The sequence below is a fragment of the Podarcis liolepis genome (genome assembly GCF_965112155.1).
Source record: "Podarcis liolepis genome assembly, chromosome: Z".
Lineage (NCBI taxonomy): Eukaryota > Metazoa > Chordata > Lepidosauria > Squamata > Lacertidae > Podarcis > Podarcis liolepis.
Genome location: NC_139570.1, coordinates 5,376,802 through 5,399,927, shown reverse-complemented (window position 1 = coordinate 5,399,927; position 23,126 = coordinate 5,376,802). Strand labels below are relative to the sequence as shown.

Here is a 23,126-nt window from a genome sequence, read left to right as displayed (position 1 = left end):
TCTTTTCAACCTAGAAAATATATATGGTTAGATTTTATAGGAAATATGTGTATTAAAGGACTTGGGCTGGGTAGAGTGATATGTGTAGCCTTATCAGTATTTCCACCCTTCCATTATATCCAGAAATCCTTTCAGTGCGGCCCAGCTGAATTATGAGTTTAAAGCAGTTTTATACCACTCTAAACAGACATCATGGCTTCCCTCAAAGAATCCTGGGAATTGTAGTTTGTCAGGAGTGTTTCTAAATGATTGATAGATAGATAGATGTCCTGGGTGTTTTTAAGCTGAAGTTTGGTGTAGAAGTACTTTAAATAAATAAAGTTTTGCATGAATAAATGCTAGCTCCACAACAATATGGTGGCTTGATGGTGCGGGTTTGCGTGGGAAATTTAATTACCCAAGAAATGCCATCAAAGCTGGATATAGCACATTATCTGTTGTTTATTAAAATATTATTAGCCACTCTTCTTTTTTTGGGGGGGGGGCTTTTGGAGTGAAAAGAGTTATATAAATGAATAATAATAATATTAGATCTCAGAGTTGTGTATAAAATAAGTCAAATAGTGGCCAGCTTAACGACAGTCAAGAGTAGTGACATTTAAATAGTCCAAATGTAGCCACTTCAATGGGTCTACTCCGAGTAGGATATAACCCAATGCCCTGTGATCTGCAGATGAATGGTGGTATAAAAAATAAAAATGCAACTTGAAGAGGCAGTAAAGCAAAATAGGATGCTTCAGACCTTTTCCTGGTACCTTGTCAGATTATGAATTTTTAACTTTTAATCTCAGATTTTCTTCATTTCAAATTCTGTGTGATTACTTAGTAAAAAAAATCTTTTGTTTCCTAAACACCATTTATTTATTTTCAAATCTTTTGTTATAATTAATAGTTCCCCCCAATAACTTTTTTTCTCTTTTAAAATGTTTCATCCTCTTTGTTAAAACATGTGTGCACACAGGAACACACTCACATCTATTTTGTTTCCAGCATTAACTAACTGAACATATCTACCTTTTAAACAGGTGGTGTAATGTAGTTTAATGTAATTCCTTTGCACAAAAGTAATCGGTAACTTGTAGACTATAATCTGCCCTTCTTCTTTTTCTCATGTCCAAGGTGTAGATTTTAATTCCAGTTTGAAATTTTCATTTGATATCTCACTGCCTGGGAAGAAGACTTCAAGGAAATCTCAAAGTTCCCGCAAGGTAGGTGGTTAAAAATGTTTAAGTACAAGTGTGACATCCACAAAATCAATGTAGAACGGTCCTGTTCCATGTTCCTACCTGCCATCCAACCAGCCATGCCCTTTTCTAAGGGACTCTATTCCAATCCTCACCAACTTGTCTCCCTACTTGCAATAGATGCTGAGCATTCTAAGGACACTGAACATGATCTATCCTTGTCGTGCTTTTTTAGGTCCTCTCCTCCTTAAGCCATTGATTCCTCTCTGTTGTGCATGGTTGGTGCTGTTTTGGCTACATATCATAGTCAAAGGAATGACTTTGAGGGAAATCTTGCATACCATTAACAAAGTGCTCCTCAAACCACATCTTTTGATGCAGCATCTACACTCCTTGTCCAGAACAAGCATAAAAAAACAAGATGGACTGGGGACCACATAGCTAAAATGTGTAAATGGGACAGAAGTTTTATCAGTGCAGTCTTATGCCTACTCACTTGCCCGGTTCAGATGAAATGCCCAAACCAAGCTTTAAATTAGTGCTACATAAACTAACCTGGATAAGCCGTTGGATCAAGGCTCATTGATCCTTTGGTGTGGCTTGGAGATTGGAAGCATTTTCCTCCGAGTGTAAACTAACCACAGTTTGTTGCTGCATCCAGTCTGGGGTGCAGAAGTTGATTTAAACTATGGTTTATTTAACAATCTTGGTTCAGAAACCATGGTTTGATCTTCTCTTGTTTCAAAGAGCCGGAGTTTAAACTAACAATAGCTTAGAGTGGGCTGCTTTAGGCAGTGGTTTGTTTAAATTAGGAAGCAGATACTTCTAGTCTCCTCCTTGAGGCTGTGCTAGGGGAAGAGAGGGGAGGGAGATGAGCAAGCTCACTCAAGCTCATTCATGTAGCACTAAACTTTGGTTTAGTGTTGTGCACAAACCAGGCCATATTCTTCCATCCTGCTACTATTTCCTTCCTCTTCTTCTGTTGACTCTTCTGTGTCAGATTCTAGACAGTAAGCAAGGGATGGGGAACTCCAGACCTGGGACCAAATGTAGCCCCTACCCACCCAGCCCTCTTTGACTCCTGTTTGTTGGTCATGCTCTGTGACCTCCTTGTCTACTTTTGCCTAGGTGCAATAAATCCTTGATCAGTAATTATGCTTATCACGTGCTTGGAAACCTCTGACTTTTTACATTGCTGGAATGTTGCATAATGTACAAAGGTGAAAATCAAATCTGTTGCTCTGCTCCCCCTTTTTTTGCCTCTGGCTACACTTTTATTTCTTTTTGCCCCCAACCGCAGTTGTGTGGCCACCATAAAGTTGTCCTCTGGGGAATGAGGCCCCCATGCTGCAAAAGGTTCCTCTAGCAGCGATGTACCCCACTAGTACATTGCAAAATGCAAGTTCACGTTTAGGGCAGCACAGGAATCATTTTAAAATAGCAGGCTTCAAGTCGTCACTTCAAAGCTTTTTTTATTATTATTTTTCCTCTTCCTAAAACATATTGTTTCCCTCCAGATTGAAGTGATGCACGATTATCAGGAGAAAAGGAATTCGCTGCAGTTGTGCATATCAGAAAGTGAAGACAGTTTAGACATATTGAAAAGGTATTCTTCACCCCATTTTTAATCCACCAACTTCTCTGATTTGTGCTTGGGAAAGTTCTCTGTTCCTTTTACTCAAAGCATTCAAAGAACGACCTTGGCCTTGCTGTGATGATTAGGCCTCATCCAAAGCAAAATGTACTCCCCTTCAGAGGGTTGGAGGGGTGAGGAATAACCAGGCTTTACTCTCACCCTTTCAAGCACATCTTTGTAACATGAGGACTAGAATATTTATGTTTTTCTTCCTCCAATAAATTTTTGCACATTTAGAAAGCTGGATTGTACATGCTACTGTTTTTTCCCAGCTCTTTGTGGAATTTCTACATGTACCCAACCTTGATTCCCCCCCCCCCCTTCTTCATTTTAGCTATGTGATAAACGAGCTTATAGAAACTGAGCGGGTTTACGTTGAGGAGTTGTTCACCATTTTGATGGTAAGTGTGCCTTTGTTTCTTCTTGCTTCGCCCTTGGATGTATCTGGGATACTTATTTTACTTCTGTATCTGACTGCAAGTAAACTAGATGCTAACAGATGTGCAAGATGAGGAGGAATTCAGTTTTGTGCACGTTTTAGCCTAATTCACACTTCCTGAAGCAATACCCAAACCAAAATGCATCTGCCCTTAGAAAGTCAAACTTCTCTGTATTTGGCAATACAGTTCTCCAACCAAATAATGCGTACAAAAATGTTGATACATGATTTTTTTTTAAAAAAATGATTTCATATTTGTATTCCAGCAACAATGCTGATCTCAGTGCAGCTCACAATAACAATAGCATTAATATTTTCAAGACAATGCTACAATTGTGGTAATCATATTAAAAACACAATAGCATACAAATAAGGCAAAAACAAATTCATCGAACAATTAATATAATTATATACATTAGGATTAAATACGCAAAAAACATGTTAGGAGAAAGTTGTGCATACAAAATTGATGAACGTTGAAATATGCATACAGTGGTACCTCGGGTTAAGTACTTAATTCGTTCTGGAGGTCCGTTCTTAACCTGAAACTGTTCTTACCCTGAAGCACCACTTTAGCTAATGGGGCCTCCTGCTGCTGCCGTGCTGCCGGAGCACGATTTCTGTTCTCATCCTGAAGCAAAGTTCTTAACCTGAAGCACTATTTCTGGGTTAGCGGAGTCTGTAACCTGAAGCGTATGTAACCCGAGGTACCACCATATTAGACAGTATCACATGCAGAAATAAATTTGTATAATGGGAGAAATGCCCACTAGATGCTGATAAATTTTCATGAGAACTTTTTACTTTAAAAAATAAATAAATGCAAACTGATGTGAAAATGTGGGGAACTGAACTTAATAATGGGAAAGATGTGAAACTGAGCAAAACCAAAATTGACAGACTGATCTATCCCTACTCCCCATTCCAGTTTTAACATTTCTTATTCTCATTCACATTCTCCTGTTGAACATGCCACTCAGTGGCGTATTTTTAGTGTCATAATACTCTGAAAACACACAAGCCAAACAAACACACCTCTGGGGCTGGTGCACGACTGCAAAGAGATTTTTAGCATTAGGACCAAGAGGTGATGATGCTACTAAACGTGGCCCTTTGGGGTCAGACAATCTGCATGTGTGCCTAATACTACATTTGGGGTTGTGCTGTCGGCAGGGCTACAGAGCTGAGATGGACAACCCCACCATGGCCTTTCTCTTGCCACCCCCCTTGCAAAACCGCAAAGATGTTCTGTTTGGAAACATGCCAGAGATTTACGACTTTCACAACAAGTAAGACACCGCCAAAACTTTGCATTGTCAGTCTCTCCCCACCTCTACCACCCCATGCCTTTAAAAATGAGTTCCGGAAGCAAACGTAACCCACTCTTCATTCCTACCCTCTCCATCCTCTTCCTCTTTCTTTTTTCTTGCAGGATTTTCCTCCACCATCTGGAGAGCTGCGTGGAAGCCCCAGAGAAAGTTGGCTATTGCTTCTTGGAAAGGGTCAGTAGGCATGTTGTTAGAGCTGTGCTCGTGATCCTTCTTGCTCCAGATCAGGGGTGGGGAACCTTAGTTCTCCGGGCCTCTCTGTCTGGCCCTCAGAACTCTCCCCAGGCCATGATTCCTGTCCCTACTTAGACACCCAGATTGTTTTTGTCTGGCCTGAATGTGTCCTTAAACCCGGCTAATGCCTCTTACCTGTTTCGGTGGAGGATGGAGAGGGATGGTCTGGTCTAAGAAGTAAGGTAAAGGTAAAGGGACCCCTGACCATTAGGTCCAATCGTGACCAACTCTGGGGTTGTGGCGCTCATCTCGCTTTACTGGCCAAGGGAGCCGGCGTACAGCTTCCGGGTCATGTGGCCAGCATGACTAAGCCGCTTCTGGCGAAACAGAGCAGCGCACGGAAACACCGTTTACCTTCCCGCTGGAGCGGTACCTATTTATCTACTTGCACTTTGACGTGCTTTTGAACTCCTGGGTTGACAGGAGCAGGGACTGAACAACGGGAGCTCACCATGATGTGGGGATTCGAACCGACAACCTGATTGGCAAGTCCTAGGCTCTGTGGTTTAACCCACAGCGCCACCCGTGTCCCTGTAAAACCCACATTCTCTGCTCTGCCTGCTTTCACCTGTGCTCCCAAACATCATCAGCCTGTGGCCTTCGGAAGGCTGCCCATGGTCGAAAAACGTTCCCCAGTCTTGTAGTATGAAGTTTAAGGAAAGCCTGTTGCATGTGTTCAACTTAGACCACTAGTAAGAAAAAATTGTCCCTCGCCTGTTGGTTTGTGAGTGGTAGACAAGGCGGTTGGGTGGGGGGAGATTAGCCCCACTTCCTCCCACCACCAGCATCCTGCCTCCAACTGGTTGCCCCAAAGGGAATGTAGCTAACTTCAGAAAAAGCTTCCCCATTGTTGAAGTAGGCAACAGTGAGCTAGACTGACCCAATGGCCTGGCGCAGCATAAGGCAACTTCCTATGTTGCTAGAACCAACAGCATTACTTTTCTGCTTCCTATTCGCTCACTAAACAGGAGCAGCAATGCGTCTCTGTGTGGGGCGGTGCTTTTTGCAGTGTGGGGGCCACATTCCCTTCTGGGGACCCCTTGCAAGGGCCACAGTGGACAGGTCAGACTCAGAGGCCAAAGAGGATGGATGAGTGTTCATGGGATGCTCTCCCCAGGGAGACTCGCCTGGTTCCTTCATTACTCTGGTTTTATATTTTGCTGGAAGCCACCCATAGTGGTTGGGGCAGCCCAGTCAGATGGGCAGCATATAAATAATAAGTTATTATCATCACTATTAGTATTACTACATAGCTTTAGGCACCAGGCAAAAACATTCCTCTTCAGCTAGGCCATTGGCTGATTAAACAATCTATGGCTTTTCCAATTGTGTGTGTGTGTGTGTGTGTGTGTTGTTGTTGTTGTTGTTGTTGTTGTTGTCATTGTCATTATGTTATGCATTGTGTGCTTTTATGTTGTAAACTGCCCTGTAATCTTCAGAAGGGCGGCATTTAAATTTTAATGAATAATAATAATAATGTGCAGTCTTCCCCAGGACTGAGGTGCCCCACCCCAGTCATACTGACACGCCACCACTGTCCCCAGTTTCAAACTAGGATCTTGCCTAGTCCTACCTAGATATATTAGGATTTGAACCTGGGACCTTTAGCATGCAATGCCTGTGCTCTATTTCTATGATCCAGAACAGGTTCCTTCATTGCAGGGGGTTGGACTAGATGATGCTCAGGATCCCTTCCATCTCTACAATTCTGTGGTCCAGGTTTATGGCTTTTTCCACTTGAATTAGACAGCTACAGGTTCTGTGGCTGTCTGATACAAGTTCCCTGCAATGGATGTACTTAGAATCAAGGGGGTGTTATATATTTATCATTCTTTCCTTCCTCCTGCAGCGGGAAGATTTTCAGATGTACGAGAAATACTGTCAGAATAAGCCACGATCTGAATACCTGTGGAGGCAGTGTGCAGAAAGCCTCTTCTTCCAGGTATTTTCACATTGTTATGGTGATAGGCGAAAAGCTCACTTGGGCCAGTCATTATCTGCCAAGCTAACCTACCTTGCAGGGTGGTTCTGAGGATAAAATGGGGAGAGGAGAACCACGTATGGCACACTGAGCTCTCGGAGGAAAGGTTGGGATTGAAATGTAATCATAATGAATCTTTATTATGGTCCAGAGACCCAGCAAATCGCTACAAAGCAATGCACAATTCAGACAGCCTACCTCCAGGTTAAACAAGCATTTTGTTCAGACTTAAAGGTAGGGATCATTGGTTCTTGCAACCACCGATAAAAACTTTGCCCCTGAAATGTAATAATAAATATGTTTGCAGATATATTTTATTTTTATTGCGCCATCCGCCTGGAAAGAGGAGCAAAGAACTACGGAACTCACTCCCACAGGAGGGCAGTGATGATCACCAACTTGGATGGCTTTAAAGGAGTATTAGACAAATTCCTGGAGGATAAGGCTATCTGTGGCTACTAACCACAATGGCTGTTCTCCGCCTCCACAATCAGAGGCAGCAATGCTTTTGGAAACACGTTGCTGCAAACTGCAGGAGGGGAGAGTGTTGCTTCTGTGCTCGGGTCCTACTTGCAGGCTTCTCCTTGTTGGCCACTGGTAAGGATGGGATGCTTGGCTAAATGGGCCATTGGCCTGATTTTTTCAGGCTCGTCTTATGATGTGGTGCAAGGCCAGCCCACCCATGAGACAGCGTACTCTTTTTATTTGTTTGTTACAATGTTTTTTTTAAAATTGGTTTTCTCATATTACATTACAATACAGATGTAGCAAAGCCAACACCATTTTTTCCCCATCCCCCCCTACATCTACCGTATTTTTCGCTCTATAGAATGCACTTTTCCCCCTCCAAAAATGAAGGGGAAATGTGTGTGCGTCCTATGGGGCGAATGCAGGCTTTTGCTGAAGCCTGGCGAGCGAGAGGGGTCGGTGCGCACCGACCCCTCTCGCTCTCCAGGCTTCAGGCAGCTATCCGCAAGCCTTCTGAGCGCGGCGGGAGTTCCCGCCGGGTTCCGAAGGCTTGCGGATAGCAGCCTGCAGCCTGAAGCCCAGGGAGCGCAACTAGGTGCGCCCTATGGTCCGGTGCGCCCTATGGAGCGAAAAATACGGTATATTTATATTTCCTCAATCCATCATATTCTTCTTTTCTCCTTCCACCCACCCCCACTCAATTTCCTCCACATTATACAATTTACAATAATCTTTGCATTCTACAGTCTTCTCAAATCATCTATATATTCTTATTATCTTTCCTTACTAATTTTTCTTCCATCCACTACTTCACATTTTAATCTGGGCGTATTAGCATATCTTTTTTTGAGCAATATTTTGCCATATATTCATCAAAACATTTCCACTCCTTTTTAAATTTTTGATTCGACTGATTTATTATTATAGCAGTTAATTTTGCCAAAATTAAATATTCATTTAGTTTACAAATCCATTCCTCCTTTGTGGGTTTGTGACTTCCCCCTAGGAGACAGTGTACTCTTAGGAGGGATTGGCTCAGCTCCAATCTCTTCCCATTCTGACAAACTGCTTCCTTCTCTGTTCGTGCCAGTTTGCACTTCTCAAGAGCGTTGGCTGGGTTCTGGCTCACTCATCCATTCCCTTATCAACCCACAGTTGACCCTCTCTGTTCCTGGCTGCTTTCTTCAGCTGGTTGCAAACCGTCACTGGGAGCTGGCTCATTCATGACATTCAACTGCCTAATGCCGTCCACATCACCCAGGGGATCACAGCTGCAAAAGTTAGAAAACAAGAGTTGTTCTGTTGTCTGGAGAGGTCACTTCCTGGTTCGCATAGAGAAGCCATTTTTAACAAAGCCCAGCAATGGAAGTGCACAGCTGTACTGAGGCAGCACCATGTGTTGAAATTCTGTGCCCCCTAACAATTTTGTACCTGGGACAACCTTCCCTGTGGCCCCCTCCCATGCTTTGCCACTAGGGAGTGGTGCAGCATTTTGGGGTCCACCTCAGGTGCTGTAATATCTCAGCCCAGCGCTACTGAGGGGACTTGCTTCGACAAACCGGAAATATATCTGTATCCCAAACTGGGCAACAACTTCTAAAATTTTTGCTCATTCATTTTGATAGCTCTAGTTTTGCATCATTTCCACAATGCTGATTGTGAGAGGCGCATTTGGAGGACATAGAAGATTGCAGGCAGCCTATTAATGAGATCCTGGCACGTGGATTAAGAAATTATCTGAAAATACAGCTAGAAACAAATTTATTCATCAGCTGCTTTGTACAAGCTTCAGATTTTGCCTCTTTAGCCTACTGTCATCTACTGGGCCTTGTGATAGCTCTCCAGGGGCTGAGGAAGCAGCATTGGGCCCCTCCCAATGACCTGTATGTTCAGCAGTCATCCAGATTAGCTTCTGCAAAAAAACTTAGTGTTAACTTTTGTAAACATTAAAAAATGCAAATCTTAAGAGTAATCAAATCATTACCATATATATATATATATATATATATATATATATATATATATATGCAGGTTTTGGTGTCTTCGGGTGTCTTCCCGTGTAAGAGTTGGGGTGTCTAGGCGACGTTTCGACGAGGTCTCACTCGTCATCTTCAGGCTGGTGCTTTCGGCTTCTTGTTACTGGAACAGAGCAGGATCTCAGTGTTTGAGTTCCTATAAATACTGTTGAGGGGGTGTGGTGTATAGCCTCCAACGTTCTGGGCAGAGAGGAAGTTCCCAGGTTAGTGTGCCTTTTCTTCTTTTGTTCCTTAATTACTTGAGGGATATCTTGAGTGATTTCTTGAGTGATATTCTGAGTACCACTTAGGTGGGTCATTAAGTGTGGATTAGTTGCTAAAGCTTTCGTGTCTTGACCTCTTGAGCTTGTGAAGAGTTTTTCTGAGAAGATGGCTGTACTGCACTTAGTTGTGCTCTGGCTTGGCTTCGTGTATAGGGGCGAGCTGTGGTTTTGTGCCCTGTGCCAGCCAGATCTGTGTAGGGATTGCAGGGGGGTGCAGCATCCGGAGGTGCCACTATGGTTTGGCTACTGGATGGTGTCTGTAATTTATCTGTGGAGAGGGTCTGGGTTTGGGTCTGGTGTGGTTGATTGGTGATGGCGTTCTGTGTGCCTCTGGTTCTGGTGTCGGTTTTTGTGGGGAGGGCTAATTTCCAGATGTCTGGCAGGCGGGACGTGTCGTCACGCTTGTTCATGTTGTGAGGGTGTTTCTCTATCTCGATGGCTTCCATGATTATTCTCTTGTGGTGATGTTCCATGTTAAAGAGCAATTTGGAATCTGCAAAATTAATTTCGTGTCCTGTTTCTTTCATGTGTTGGAAAAGAGAGGAAGTTTTTTCTTCTTTTTTGACGGCATTCTTGTGTTCTGCGATACGTGCATTTATTCGTCTGTTTGTTTGTCCAATGTACGTGGCTGGGCAGACTTTGCAGGGTATTTCATAGACCCCTTGGTTTTCCAACTGGATTTTATCTTTGGGGTTTCTGAGGATATTGGCTATTTTTTGGTTGGTGCAAAAGGCTGTTTTGATATTGTGTTTATGGAGGATTTTGCTAATTTTATCTGTAGTGCCCTTGATATAAGGAAGGAGGGCCATGCCATTGTTTTCTTCTGTGTCTTGGTTTTTGGGGGGTGTTTCCTTTTGGATTAGCTTCGTAACCCTGTTTTGCTGGTATCCATTGGCGATTAACACATTTGAGAGATTCTGTAACTCAGTTGTCAAGTGGTCTTTGTCAGCCAGGCGTTTGGTTCTGGAGATGAGAGTCTTGGCTACGGAGTTTATTTGTGCAGGGTGGTGGTGTGATTGTGCATGTAAGTAGCGGTTGGTGTGTGTTTTTTTCCGGTAGATAGTGTGTCCTAGGGAGCCATCAGGTTTTTTGTAGATTAGGACGTCAAGGAAGGGAAGTTGGTTGTTGGCTTCTATTTCCATAGTGAATTGTATTTTGGGGTGTAGGCTGTTGAGATGTGTGAGGAAGCTATCTAGTTTTTCTTTCCCGTGTGGCCAAATTACAAAGGTGTCGTCAACATATCTGAGCCAAAGTTTGGGTTTGTGTTCTGACTTGTCTAAAGCATTGGTTTCAAAAGAAGAAAAGGCACACTAACCTGGGAACTTCCTCTCTGCCCAGAACGTTGGAGGCTATACACCACACCCCCTCAACAGTATTTATAGGAACTCAAACACTGAGATCCTGCTCTGTTCCAGTAACAAGAAGCCGAAAGCACCAGCCTGAAGATGACGAGTGAGACCTCGTCGAAACGTCGCCTAGACACCCCAACTCTTACACGGGAAGACACCCGAAGACACCAAAACCTGCATTCCTGTACCCGTGAAAATCTACGAAAGCAAATATCTCACCTCTACGGGGAGGAAACCTTCCAGCTGACAAGAACCTACGAGAAACTAGAAATCCGAAGAGCCACCATCTTATGTGATCTCTTGTTCCTACGCAACTGCCGAGACAACAACTTAATTCCCACATGCTTCCAACTTAAATTCCACTCTAAAACCCCAGCTACCGAAAGGATCCTGAAACGAACTGAACTATCCCTAATCAGAAACGAAATACATAAGAAAAGATACCTACTAAACCAAACCAACAAAGATCTGCTCACTCTTCACCTCAAACTCTGTAACAAAATCCACCCTGCACTCTGGGACAAATGCAAACAACTAGCCGTCTGGAGAGCTGAAACTGAGACCTCACATAAGACAGACAGACACACCAACAAACTCCACAAACTAGAGAAACGCCAGAAGCCCAGCCACCCTCCACAACAACCCATGAAACAAACAGTACATAACATATCAGACAGGATCCTCACCTCAACTGAAACCAAAGTACTCTCCAAAGGTTTCAACTTTGCAGTCGCCCCGAGACGCATCCCCACGGAAAACATCATATGCGGAGTCGAAGCTAGCCTAACCAAAATCAACCCAGATGAAGCCAATAAAATCAGACTTGAAGTCACCAACATCCTCTGCTCCAGCAAACCACCCAGAAGCAATTTACACAAAGAAGAACAGAAAGCACTCACCAACCTGAGGAAAGACAACAACATAATCATTCTCCCAGCAGACAAAGGTAATGCCACTGTTGTGATGAACACATCGGACTACCAAGCAAAACTATCAAATCTACTCCAAGACCCTACCTACCAACCTATAAAAACAGATCCCACCACCTATCTGGAAAAAACCACCAAATCCAAAATAAAAGCCTCTCCTATCAGTGAAGAAATCCAGCTAAGAATCATCCCCAGAGAAAAATCATCCAGATGCCCCAAACTCTACGGTCTCCCCAAGATACACAAAGAAGGAACACCACTCAGACCAATAGTCAGCTCCATAGGCTCACCTCTACAAAATCTCGCTAAATTTCTCGCTAAGCAACTTCAGCCCTATGCAGAATCCATCGCTTCACACGTTACTAACTCCTTCCAGTTCATAGAAACAATAAAGAAGCAAAACCTACATCCCGATGACCTACTTGTGAGCTTCGATGTTGTATCTCTCTTCACACAAGTGCCCATCAATGAAGCCTTGACAGCCATTCAAAACAAATACAATCCCCCCGAATACATCCTGGACCTGACCAACCACTGCCTAACCAACACGTACTTCATCCACAATGGACAAAGATACAAACAGATAGAAGGAGCACCTATGGGATCACCCCTCTCACCGGTCATCGCAAATTTGTACATGGAACACTTTGAAACCAATGCTTTAGACAAGTCAGAACACAAACCCAAACTTTGGCTCAGATATGTTGACGACACCTTTGTAATTTGGCCACACGGGAAAGAAAAACTAGATAGCTTCCTCACACATCTCAACAGCCTACACCCCAAAATACAATTCACTATGGAAATAGAAGCCAACAACCAACTTCCCTTCCTTGACGTCCTAATCTACAAAAAACCTGATGGCTCCCTAGGACACACTATCTACCGGAAAAAAACACACACCAACCGCTACTTACATGCACAATCACACCACCACCCTGCACAAATAAACTCCGTAGCCAAGACTCTCATCTCCAGAACCAAACGCCTGGCTGACAAAGACCACTTGACAACTGAGTTACAGAATCTCTCAAATGTGTTAATCGCCAATGGATACCAGCAAAACAGGGTTACGAAGCTAATCCAAAAAGAAACACCCCCCAAAAACCAAGACACAGAAGAAAACAATGGCATGGCCCTCCTTCCTTATATCAAGGGCACTACAGATAAAATTAGCAAAATCCTCCATAAACACAATATCAAAACAGCCTTTTGCACCAACCAAAAAATAGCCAATATCCTCAGAAACCCCAAAGATAAAATCCAGTTGGAAAACCAAGGGGTCTATGAAATACCCTGCAAAGTCTGCCCAGCCACGTACATTGGACAAACAAACAGACGAATAAATGCACGTATCGCAGAACACAAGAATGCCGTCAAAAAAGAAGAAAAAACTTCCTCTCTTTTCCAACACATGAAAGAAACAGGACACGAAATTAATTTTGCAGATTCCAAATTGCTCTTTAACATGGAACATCACCACAAGAGAATAATCATGGAAGCCATCGAGATAGAGAAACACCCTCACAACATGAACAAGCGTGACGACACGTCCCGCCTGCCAGACATCTGGAAATTAGCCCTCCCCACAAAAACCGACACCAGAACCAGAGGCACACAGAACGCCATCACCAATCAACCACACCAGACCCAAACCCAGACCCTCTCCACAGATAAATTACAGACACCATCCAGTAGCCAAACCATAGTGGCACCTCCGGATGCTGCACCCCCCTGCAATCCCTACACAGATCTGGCTGGCACAGGGCACAAAACCACAGCTCGCCCCTATACACGAAGCCAAGCCAGAGCACAACTAAGTGCAGTACAGCCATCTTCTCAGAAAAACTCTTCACAAGCTCAAGAGGTCAAGACACGAAAGCTTTAGCAACTAATCCACACTTAATGACCCACCTAAGTGGTACTCAGAATATCACTCAAGAAATCACTCAAGATATCCCTCAAGTAATTAAGGAACAAAAGAAGAAAAGGCACACTAACCTGGGAACTTCCTCTCTGCCCAGAACGTTGGAGGCTATACACCACACCCCCTCAACAGTATTTATAGGAACTCAAACACTGAGATCCTGCTCTGTTCCAGTAACAAGAAGCCGAAAGCACCAGCCTGAAGATGACGAGTGAGACCTCGTCGAAACGTCGCCTAGACACCCCAACTCTTACACGGGAAGACACCCGAAGACACCAAAACCTGCATTCCTGTACCCGTGAAAATCTACGAAAGCATATATATATATATATATATATATAAAATATTTGATAAAATTTGGAATATCACTGTATTCTGAAACCAAAAGTCAATTAAAAAGTGCTGTATACACTTCTTGAGCATCCCTGGTAACTATTATATTTTAAACTGGGTGTTAAATTATACATGTGAATGCAAAAATATATAAGGCTTGACATTGTCTTTGAGTTTTGCATTCCAATATTTAACAAACTCCATTTCTCAGTAACTTTGGTGCCCTTCCTTTAATTTCTCTTTCACAATATGAACAACAAAAACATACGATATGTTTTTATACCATCTCAATATGTCAGTGGACTTAACTGATTTCCAATGGCTAGTCTGTCTGCTATGATCATTGCTGTTGCAAATTCCAAGTCTTAATCGTTTACTCTGCCTATTTTGGTGCTAAGATTACATTGCTACCAATCATTTAATTTATAAACCTCAACGCCTCTTGTTAAAATTTTACACCAGTCCAAAATCATGTACTGAATTTAATATTTTTTTATTTTAAAAGATGACATACACAATGTGCCACATTTTGCCTTTCCGTTTCGTTGCAGGAATGCCAAAGGAAATTGGAGCATAAGCTTGCGTTGGATTCCTATCTGCTCAAACCTGTGCAACGGTTAACAAAATACCAGCTGCTCCTGAAGGTATTCATGTCATTGTTCCTAATAATGGATCTACACCACTTCCATCTTTCAGGAATGCACCCCCTCACAGAATGGTAGCTCTGGGAACTGTAGCTCTGTGAGGGGAGTCTCCTAAACTTCCAAGCACTGGGATCCACTTCCACAAGAGGTAGTGAAGGCCAACAAATTAGATGGCTTTAAAATATACAGTATTTTTCGCTCTATAAGATGCACCTGACCATAAGACGCACCTAGTTTTTAGAGGAGGAAAACAAGAAAAGCCAGCAAGCTCGGCGTGGCTCTTTAAAGATAGAGCAGCTCTTGCTGGCTTTTCCAGGAGATGGGAGAAGGGACTGACGGGCTGCCCTCTGTCCCGTCTCCCACCTCCTGGAGAAGCCAAAGCAAGCTGCACAGCCATTGCTGAAGCCAGCAGAGCAAGAGCGATAGCTGTGCAGTGGCTCTTGCTCTGCTGGCTTCCCAGCGAAGCGGGATAAGGGATGGAAGGGGCTCCATAAGGACTCCCTTCCGTTCCTCCTCACGCTTCGCTGGGAACCCAGCAGAACAAGAGGTGCTGCGCAGCTATCGCTCTGCTGGCTTCAGTGATAGCTGCGCAGCTTGCATTCACTCCATAAGACGCACACACATTTCCCCTTACTTTTTAGGAGGGAAAAAGTGTGTCTTATGGAGCAAAAAATACGGCAGTTAGGCAGATGCATGGAGGATACAGCTATTGATGATTACTAGTCACAGTGAACATGTGGCCCCTCCGATGTCAGAAGTGTGTGGCTCTGAATACCAGTTGTTGAGCTTCACAAGTGAGGAGAGCACTGTTGTTCTCAGGGCATCTGGTTGGCCACCATGAGAACAGGATGCCAGACTAGATGGGCCACTGCTCTGATCCAGCAAGCAGGCTCGTCTGACATTCTTATTGCAGTCAATGCAACGTTTGACATATTTCTATGTGAAGCGGCCCGGAGTGCAAAGAAAATCCTGACTTCAGGATGTTTTCAGAATCCTGACTTTGATGTTTCTTCAGGAGCTGCTGAAATACAGCACAAGTTGTGAAGGTGTCCAGGAGCTCCAAGAGGCACTGGTCGCCATGTTGGATTTGCTCAAGTCAGTCAACGACTCCATGCATCAGATTTCAATAACTGGCTATGATGTAAGTAGACTTTTCTTTGGTTGGGAAGGCATCCGTCGTGCCATTAAGTGGGAATGGGATGCAGTGGGGCTGTCGGGGCAGGACTTTGGGGGGCAAATGTCGAGGCCCCACTTAGCAGAATGAGCAGAAGGGGCTCCGAATGCAGGAAGACTGGCTTAGTACACTTCCATCTAGATCTGCTATAAGCCGCCCAAAGTGACTGGGGAAACACAGCCAGATGGGCGGGGTAATAATAATAATAATAATAATAATAATAATAATAATAATAATAATAATAATAATTAAAGAGGATCAGCCATCTCTGTGTTACTATCTGAATAGCACTCTCTCCCCAGTAAGGCCACTGAGTCTGGAATCTAGGACAAGGCAGCTCTTTGAAAGGGTCTTCGGAAGGCTTTGTTTTATTTTGTAAGTCACTTTTGTGATAAGAAACCCCTGTGTGCATTAAAAACAAGCAAACAAAATACAATTGTTCTTACCAGGGAGACATCGGTGAGCTGGGCAAAGTGCTGATGCAAGGATCTTTCAGTGTGTGGACGGGGCACAGGAAAGGTCCCACAAAAATGAAGGACCTGGCCAGATTCAAGCCGATGCAAAGGCACCTCTTCCTCTATGAGAAAGCGCTGGTCTTCTGCAAGAAGAGAGAGGACCACGGCGACAGCCACGACAAAAGCTCCTCGTACAGTTTTAAGCACTTTCTGAAGGTAAGTGGGAGCCTCAAGGAGATTCAGCATTCCACCTTTGGCATTTCATTTGTTGTCGGTTTTTAGCAAAGTGCTTCATCACTGCATCTCTCTCACACACACAGCGCGACATTGTTTTCCCTGGGGGGGGGGGGTTAGATTATCCACCCCCTTCCCCCTCCCTTTCTCTTCCCTTTTCAAATGCAAAAACAAAAAAAGTGGATAAGTGGCTAGCATGGAACAAAATTAGATTAAATTAATTGGAAAGAATTATATGCTGTTATGTCATTGTTAATCTTCCTGTTCCATTAATTATTTTTTTTAAGTGCCAACAGGTGCTACACTGCTGATCTGAAGTGGAACATATTTAGGAAATTTTCCCAACCAGACAACAATATATAAAGTCTAGGTGTATTGCTCCCCTAAATGGTTTTATTTATTTATCTACCTTTATTTCAGATTCTTCTGTACCACTTTATGTCAGGCAGTGCCCAGAGCGGTTTGCATGAAAGTTTGCATCAATAATAATAAGTTCATAACAATTCCATTAACTGACAGTATAAAAGCAGATTCTGAGCCTCTTTTTAAAAGACCCTCATTCTGGTTTGATACTCATCAGCTTCTTGCTTCTGCCTTGGGTGCCCAACCAGCCATCTGCTCCTATGATAGTTCTGTCAGAATTTGCGACAATGGATTTTCTTCTCACTGATTGCAGATTTGCAGTTTTCTGGTGAACTGCCTTTTGTTACGCTCCAGGCATGTGTGCATTTGTGTCAAGTCCTTCCTTTGTTCTCACAAGTCGAACGTTTCAGGGATATGTAATTCCAGGAAAAATCATGGTGTTACTTACATTTCCTTTGAGTGTAAAAGCTGCTTCATGCAAGGGAAGGCTAATTACAGTGATGGAGCACCTGCTTTGCATCCATAAGGTCCCAGCTCCATTCACTGGCATCTCCATGTGGGGCTGGGAGAGTCTCCTGCCTGAAACGCAGAAGAGTTGCTGCCAGCCTGTGTAGACAATATACTGAGATAGATGGACCAATGCTCTGACTCTGTAAAAGGCTTCCTATCTTCCAAGATTATTTCAGCTGAACTGTTAACAAAAATACAAATGTTGGCTTTCAGAAAGAGGGTGGAAGACCGTAACTTAAGCTAAATTGAACTGAAAGATCATCTTGCCCCTCCTATACCTGATCGATCCCTGTTCTCTGCAGATGAAAGGACCAGCATGTGCAGTCCAGCCCACCACTAGGTCTGGGGAACAGTGAACTGGCCCCCTCCCAAAAAAGTTTGCTGACCCCTGCACTAATGCAAGCACCTTGAATTAGGACCAGATATGAACTAGCCAACAAGGCAGGTGTTTATGTGAGATAATCTGGTTGCTGAATTCTGGACCAATTCAAGATTCTGTGTTGCCGTTAAAGGGCAGGCCCATGTAGAGCACATGGCAACAGCCCAGTCTGGAAGTTACCAGAGCATGGAGTCCATTTCTGTGCAAGAGTGGCCACAGCTGTGAGAAAAAGGGCACCCCAGCTCCCAAAGCTGGTGGTACAGCTTGTTTTCTCAGCAGTGCCTGGAAACCAATTTTGCAGAAACAAAACTTAACTGGCAAACGGCTTCTTGTGTCCCTGAGGCTGCCTTCCATAGCTGATTATAGCCATGCCAAGAAGAGAAAACAGAGAGGCAGGAACAGAAGGTTTAGCCAGGTGGCCTCATTGGTTTAATGTCTCAGGCCACCTGACAGTATTGTTCTTTGTGCATGCAGAACACAGAGTGTTTTATTAAGGGTGAACAATGGGAACTGTAAACTGAACATCTATTTATAAACAGCTTATTCATATTTATAAGGAACGACTGGTTTGCCTTGGTTCTTACCCCCCTTCCCCCTGGGTCCCTAAGGGGATGTAGATCTAGTAAACTAGCTGCTTAAAGGGAGTTCATAATGCTGGCCAGAAGGTGAGTGGAGAGACCCAGTGTGGCATAATGGTTAGAGTATTGGACTAGTACTTGGGAGAGCAGGGTTTGAATCCCCACTCAGCTGTGAAGCACACTGGGTGACCTTGGGCCAGTCACAGCCTCCTAACCTAAACTACCTTACTGTTGTGAGGATGGAATGGGGAAGACCATCTTCAGAACCTTGGAATTTAAAGGTGGCCTATAATGTAACAAATAAATAAAAATAAATAATGCCATGACCCCCAATTCTAGCAGTGATCTGGACATGGAGTCAGAGGCTTCAGGGGCACCAGATGAGGGGCATGGTTAGCTTCAGGGGTCAGAGAAGATGGTATCACTGCTGCCCTGAGTTTGGGTCTACATGAAATGTTGGAGCCCCACAAGAGGGTGCAGAATATTTGAGAGCTCCTTCCTCCATGGCAGGGGCTCTGTTTCTGACTAGGCTGTTAACGATTGATTGATTGATTGATTGATTGCACCTTTATTTCCCACCTTTCCTTCAAGGAGCTCAAGGGTAGTGTGCTTGGCTCTCTCTTCTGCCTGATTTTAGCCTCTCACAACAACCCTGTGAGGTGGGTTAGGCTAGGAGAAGGTGGCTGGCCCACCAAGGTCACCCGGTGAGGTTCATGGCTGTGTGGGGCATTTGAACCCGGGTCTCTCAGGTCCTAGTCTGACTCTTTAACTACTACACCACCACTGGCTCTCTGTAAAAGAGATGCACTCTCCCATCCAATGGAGGCCCATGTCAAAGCATGCAGAAATATAATGCAGCCCACTTAGATTGTCTGTCCATCACTGAATCACTATGAGTGCTTTTTTATTATTATAATTTTTAGATGAGCGCTGTTGGGATCACTGAAAATGTGAAAGGAGACCATCGGAAGTTTGAGATCTGGTACAGCGGTCGGGAAGAGGTCTATGTTGTTCAGGTTTGTTTTGCTTTTGTAAGGATTTTCTTTTTTTTTTAAGCCAGACCATTGGCTCCACCAGGTTAAGCATTTGCCCCTCAAATTATGTCCAGGTAGGTTACTGCAGCATATTCATGCCTCTTGTTTGCACCCATATGTGCCCTGCAGGATCAGACCATAGGCATCCTATTGGCAACTGTGTGAACAGGACGCTGGACTAGAAGGGCCTTCCTTTGGCCTGATTCCGTAGCCAAATACTTCTGATGTTCTTATGATATACTGCCCTCAGCCATGGAGGCTTCATTTGCACTGTCATAATCTCCACTGGCCAATTTAGTGAATTTATCTCAGCTTTTTTAAAAAAAGAATCTGATCTAACTGGTCTTCCTCACATCTTTTGCATGAAGCTCATTGGTTGACCTTGAGCTAGTCACCATCTCTCAGCCTATCCTACCTCACAGGGTTGTTGTGAGGCTGAAATGGGGAGGAGAAAACTATGCATGCTGCCTTGAGCTCCATGGAAGAAAGGGTGGTATATAAATGTAATCAGACAATCAAAATAGATGAATAAATTATGGGATTGCCAACACCTGTTCTTTTTTCCACACCTTCCTTTGGTTGTTTTTGGGAGGGGCATGTTTCTTAACTTCTGGTAGCAGAGAAGTGAATGTTCTCTCTTCTTCTGTCAGGCACAAACGGTTGAGCTGAAGATGGCATGGCTAAATGAAATAAGAAAGGTTTTGTTTAAGCAGCAGGAACTCATCAAAGGTACCTTGGAGGATTGGCTGGAGGGTGGACCTTCTGGATTTCCCTGTTGTGAATAGCAGGGGTGGTGTGTCCTGTTTTGCCGCTTGAGGAGAAATGGAAAAACTCCTCCTGCTACTGCTGCCCCACTGGTACCAGTACAACTCTCTCACCTGCATTGTGTGGCACCGACTTCCAGTGAGATCTTGCAAGATCTCACCAAAGTTTTGTGAGAACTCATGTACTTCCATTTATTCCGGGATTCAGATACCTGGTATGTTCTGCCCCAGTTTAATTCTGGTCAGAAATTCAAATTCTGGCACGCAGCTTCTGAATGCTTGCACCTCAAAAGCAAAATATTAAATAGGGTTTGTTTTAACTTGTAAAATGGTGCATTGATGGAATTATGCTGTAGAACAATTTTGAAAATTAAAAGAAAGGGAAATAGAACGAACTGCTCTTTCAAAACATTTGCAGTTTAGCTTTCCCCTCTGGAAAAATCTCCAAACACTCATTGGGGATCCACTTTGCAAATCTGAGGTAAAGTCTGATTGAGATAGAATTTGTTTTCTATCCATAGAATATTTTTTCTATCTATAATCATGCGTTATCTTTCTCCAGCCTTCAGACCACAAAACATATTGTACCCCTGGTTGAGATTAATAGGTGGCACTGGAGAAATTTAAATTTGAACCCACATTTACCAAGAATGAGGTCAGCATGCAGGGCTAGTTAAAAGGGGAGGTCCATAAACCATTTGCCTGCTGCATCAAGCCAAGGACTTACCTGCTTCAGGATTTTTAGTTCAGACCTAGGCACCTGATGGTCTCCATCACCTAATTTTATGAACATTCGCCTGATACATGACAAAAAGCTAATCCATATTTGCATTATATTCACAGTTGAGAAGCTACAAGCTCCTTCATGTACAGACCAGATCCAACTCTCCCCTCCTCTGAGTGATGGGTAAGTCAGCATGGCCTGAGACAAAATAGCTAATTTCTGCACATCAAGATGCTGGGCTCCACCCGGTTCAATCCTTTCTCTCCTTAAATTTTTATGTATTTATTATTTAAATCTGTTTGAAGATTTTCTGTATAAATATGCTCCAAGTGGCTCCTAAAATGTGAATCAGTGTATCGTTACATTAACAATCAGACACTACACAATTTCAAAACATAACACAGAATTCCAGCATATAGTAATTCAGTTTCAACTGAATAATTCAGTATGAACATTGTAACATTTTAAAGTCATCATAAAACAAACTATCAATCATTAAACCTTATCAATTAATGACAAATACAATAAACATTCCAGTGCAATTGCATGCCAGCAATAATATAACCAGCAGCCACTGCGTGGTACAAAAACTAACCAAGTGTATATAAATTATTGATGGATTTATAGACTGCATTTCTGCCAAGGCAGACATGATAGCTTGCAATTTCAAAATATTGAAACAAACACGTAAGTTCACAAAGGCTAAAAAATTTGAAGTGCGCATAGTTCTTAACAGCTGAATTGTATATCATGGAATACATAGCCGTTAATAAATCTATACTATAAAGCACATGAATCATTTATAGGGGGCTAAAAACTGAAGTGCACCTATTTCATAGCAGCTTGATCATGTGCTCAAGTGCTCAAAAGACAATTCTCACCCACTGCTTTCGATTGTACCTGGCAAAGTCGGTGGAGAGCTTGGAGGAACTGCATCAGGACCCAGAATGGGAGGGGGGATCAGCACCTACACCCCCACTGCATATGCTTAGGAATGGGTGCCACATTGGTATCGCTGGGATAGTTTGGTCGGTCTTGTTGCCTCAGTTTCTCTAAACAGACTCTGTGTGTTTTCAGAAAACAACCAAGAGCCTCCGTAAGCTCAGAGGAAAACGATTCTGAGCGTACCAGCCCCGTGGCCTTGGAGAGCGTGGCTTCCTCACCGCAGAACAAGCCAAGCAGGCGTATGTGCAGCTTGATAGCATCTTCTTCATTCTTTGGCCCAAGTGTGCAATTTTCTCTGTGTTGCCTGTGTAAATCTCATCTCTTCTTCCCCAAATGTATCTAGGGACACCTGTCCATTCTCCAGCTAGGTTGGTGTGTTTTCCCTGGTCACACGTCTACATAGGGGGGGGGAGCAAGCGAGTGTTTGCCCCCGATGCATGCCCCATTTCTGGTTGCACCCACCTCCCATAGGAGGCATGCAGAAAAAGCCCAACCTTCAAGTGCTGATGGGCTCTAACTTCCATCATCCCCAGCCAGCATGGCCCAGTGGTTTGGGATGATGGGAGCTGGAGATTCTCCCTCCCGGATTTTGTAGTAATGTTCTGCAAGTGACCTTGTAAGCAGTGATGACCGTGCATCCCTTTCTCCCCATGCAGCTTGGCCAGGAATGTCTCATTCTTTGGAAATCTGCGAAGGACTTGATGATTGGTCCAGCCATAACTACTTCTTGACGTGCTCTGACACGGAAGAAGAAGATGGGAACCAGTTGGTTAGTTGAACCGTTTGAACCGTTTATTGATTTATTTCCACATAGGAATCACTTCCTATAAAACATCCTGGTGTGATTTAACCATAAAAATATCAACATCCATGAATCACAACTGGTATTGCTCCTGTTATGTTTTCCTCTTTTTTGTGATGGCTCTGTACCTGTAACCTATTGTTGTTATTACGGTTGATATTTTTATTGTTGTTTCTCCCCTTTATATCAAATTCGTTTGTAACTGATTTTTTTTTATAAAAAACCAACAACTAACACACTAACACATACGCACACGAATTATAACAATTTATCTAAGAATGACTTGAATAGCAGATTTAGAACCTGACACAACTTTGCAGAATACACATACCAGATTCGTTTCGGGTGAATGGTATGTTACTGGGAACTGTAAATTTCTGAAGCTACTCTGTGGACCATGAGACATTGGGCCC

General features: G+C 43.5%; 1 protein-coding gene across 6 annotated transcripts in view; it reads left to right on the top strand.

Moving 5' to 3' along the window:
• The window catches only part of MCF2 (MCF.2 cell line derived transforming sequence), a 76,682-nt gene that overhangs the window by 44,133 nt on the left and 9,423 nt on the right, over window positions 1-23,126 (top strand). For all 6 annotated transcript variants that reach the window (XR_014521723.1, XM_083486240.1, XM_083486238.1 and 3 more), the window contains 14 exons: window positions 1,120-1,208; window positions 2,702-2,790; window positions 3,155-3,221; window positions 4,433-4,548; window positions 4,692-4,761; window positions 6,671-6,763; window positions 14,659-14,751; window positions 15,767-15,892; window positions 16,375-16,596; window positions 19,368-19,460; window positions 20,129-20,207; window positions 21,086-21,149; window positions 22,044-22,150; window positions 22,568-22,680. Coding sequence is in view for 5 of the 6 variants with exons in the window: in XM_083486240.1 (XP_083342366.1) it covers window positions 1,120-1,208; window positions 2,702-2,790; window positions 3,155-3,221; window positions 4,433-4,548; window positions 4,692-4,761; window positions 6,671-6,763; window positions 14,659-14,751; window positions 15,767-15,892; window positions 16,375-16,596; window positions 19,368-19,460; window positions 20,129-20,207; window positions 21,086-21,149; window positions 22,044-22,150; window positions 22,568-22,680 (1,421 nt within the window). In the remaining variant the exon portion in view is untranslated. The remainder of the gene's footprint in view (window positions 1-1,119; window positions 1,209-2,701; window positions 2,791-3,154; window positions 3,222-4,432; window positions 4,549-4,691; window positions 4,762-6,670; window positions 6,764-14,658; window positions 14,752-15,766; window positions 15,893-16,374; window positions 16,597-19,367; window positions 19,461-20,128; window positions 20,208-21,085; window positions 21,150-22,043; window positions 22,151-22,567; window positions 22,681-23,126) is intronic.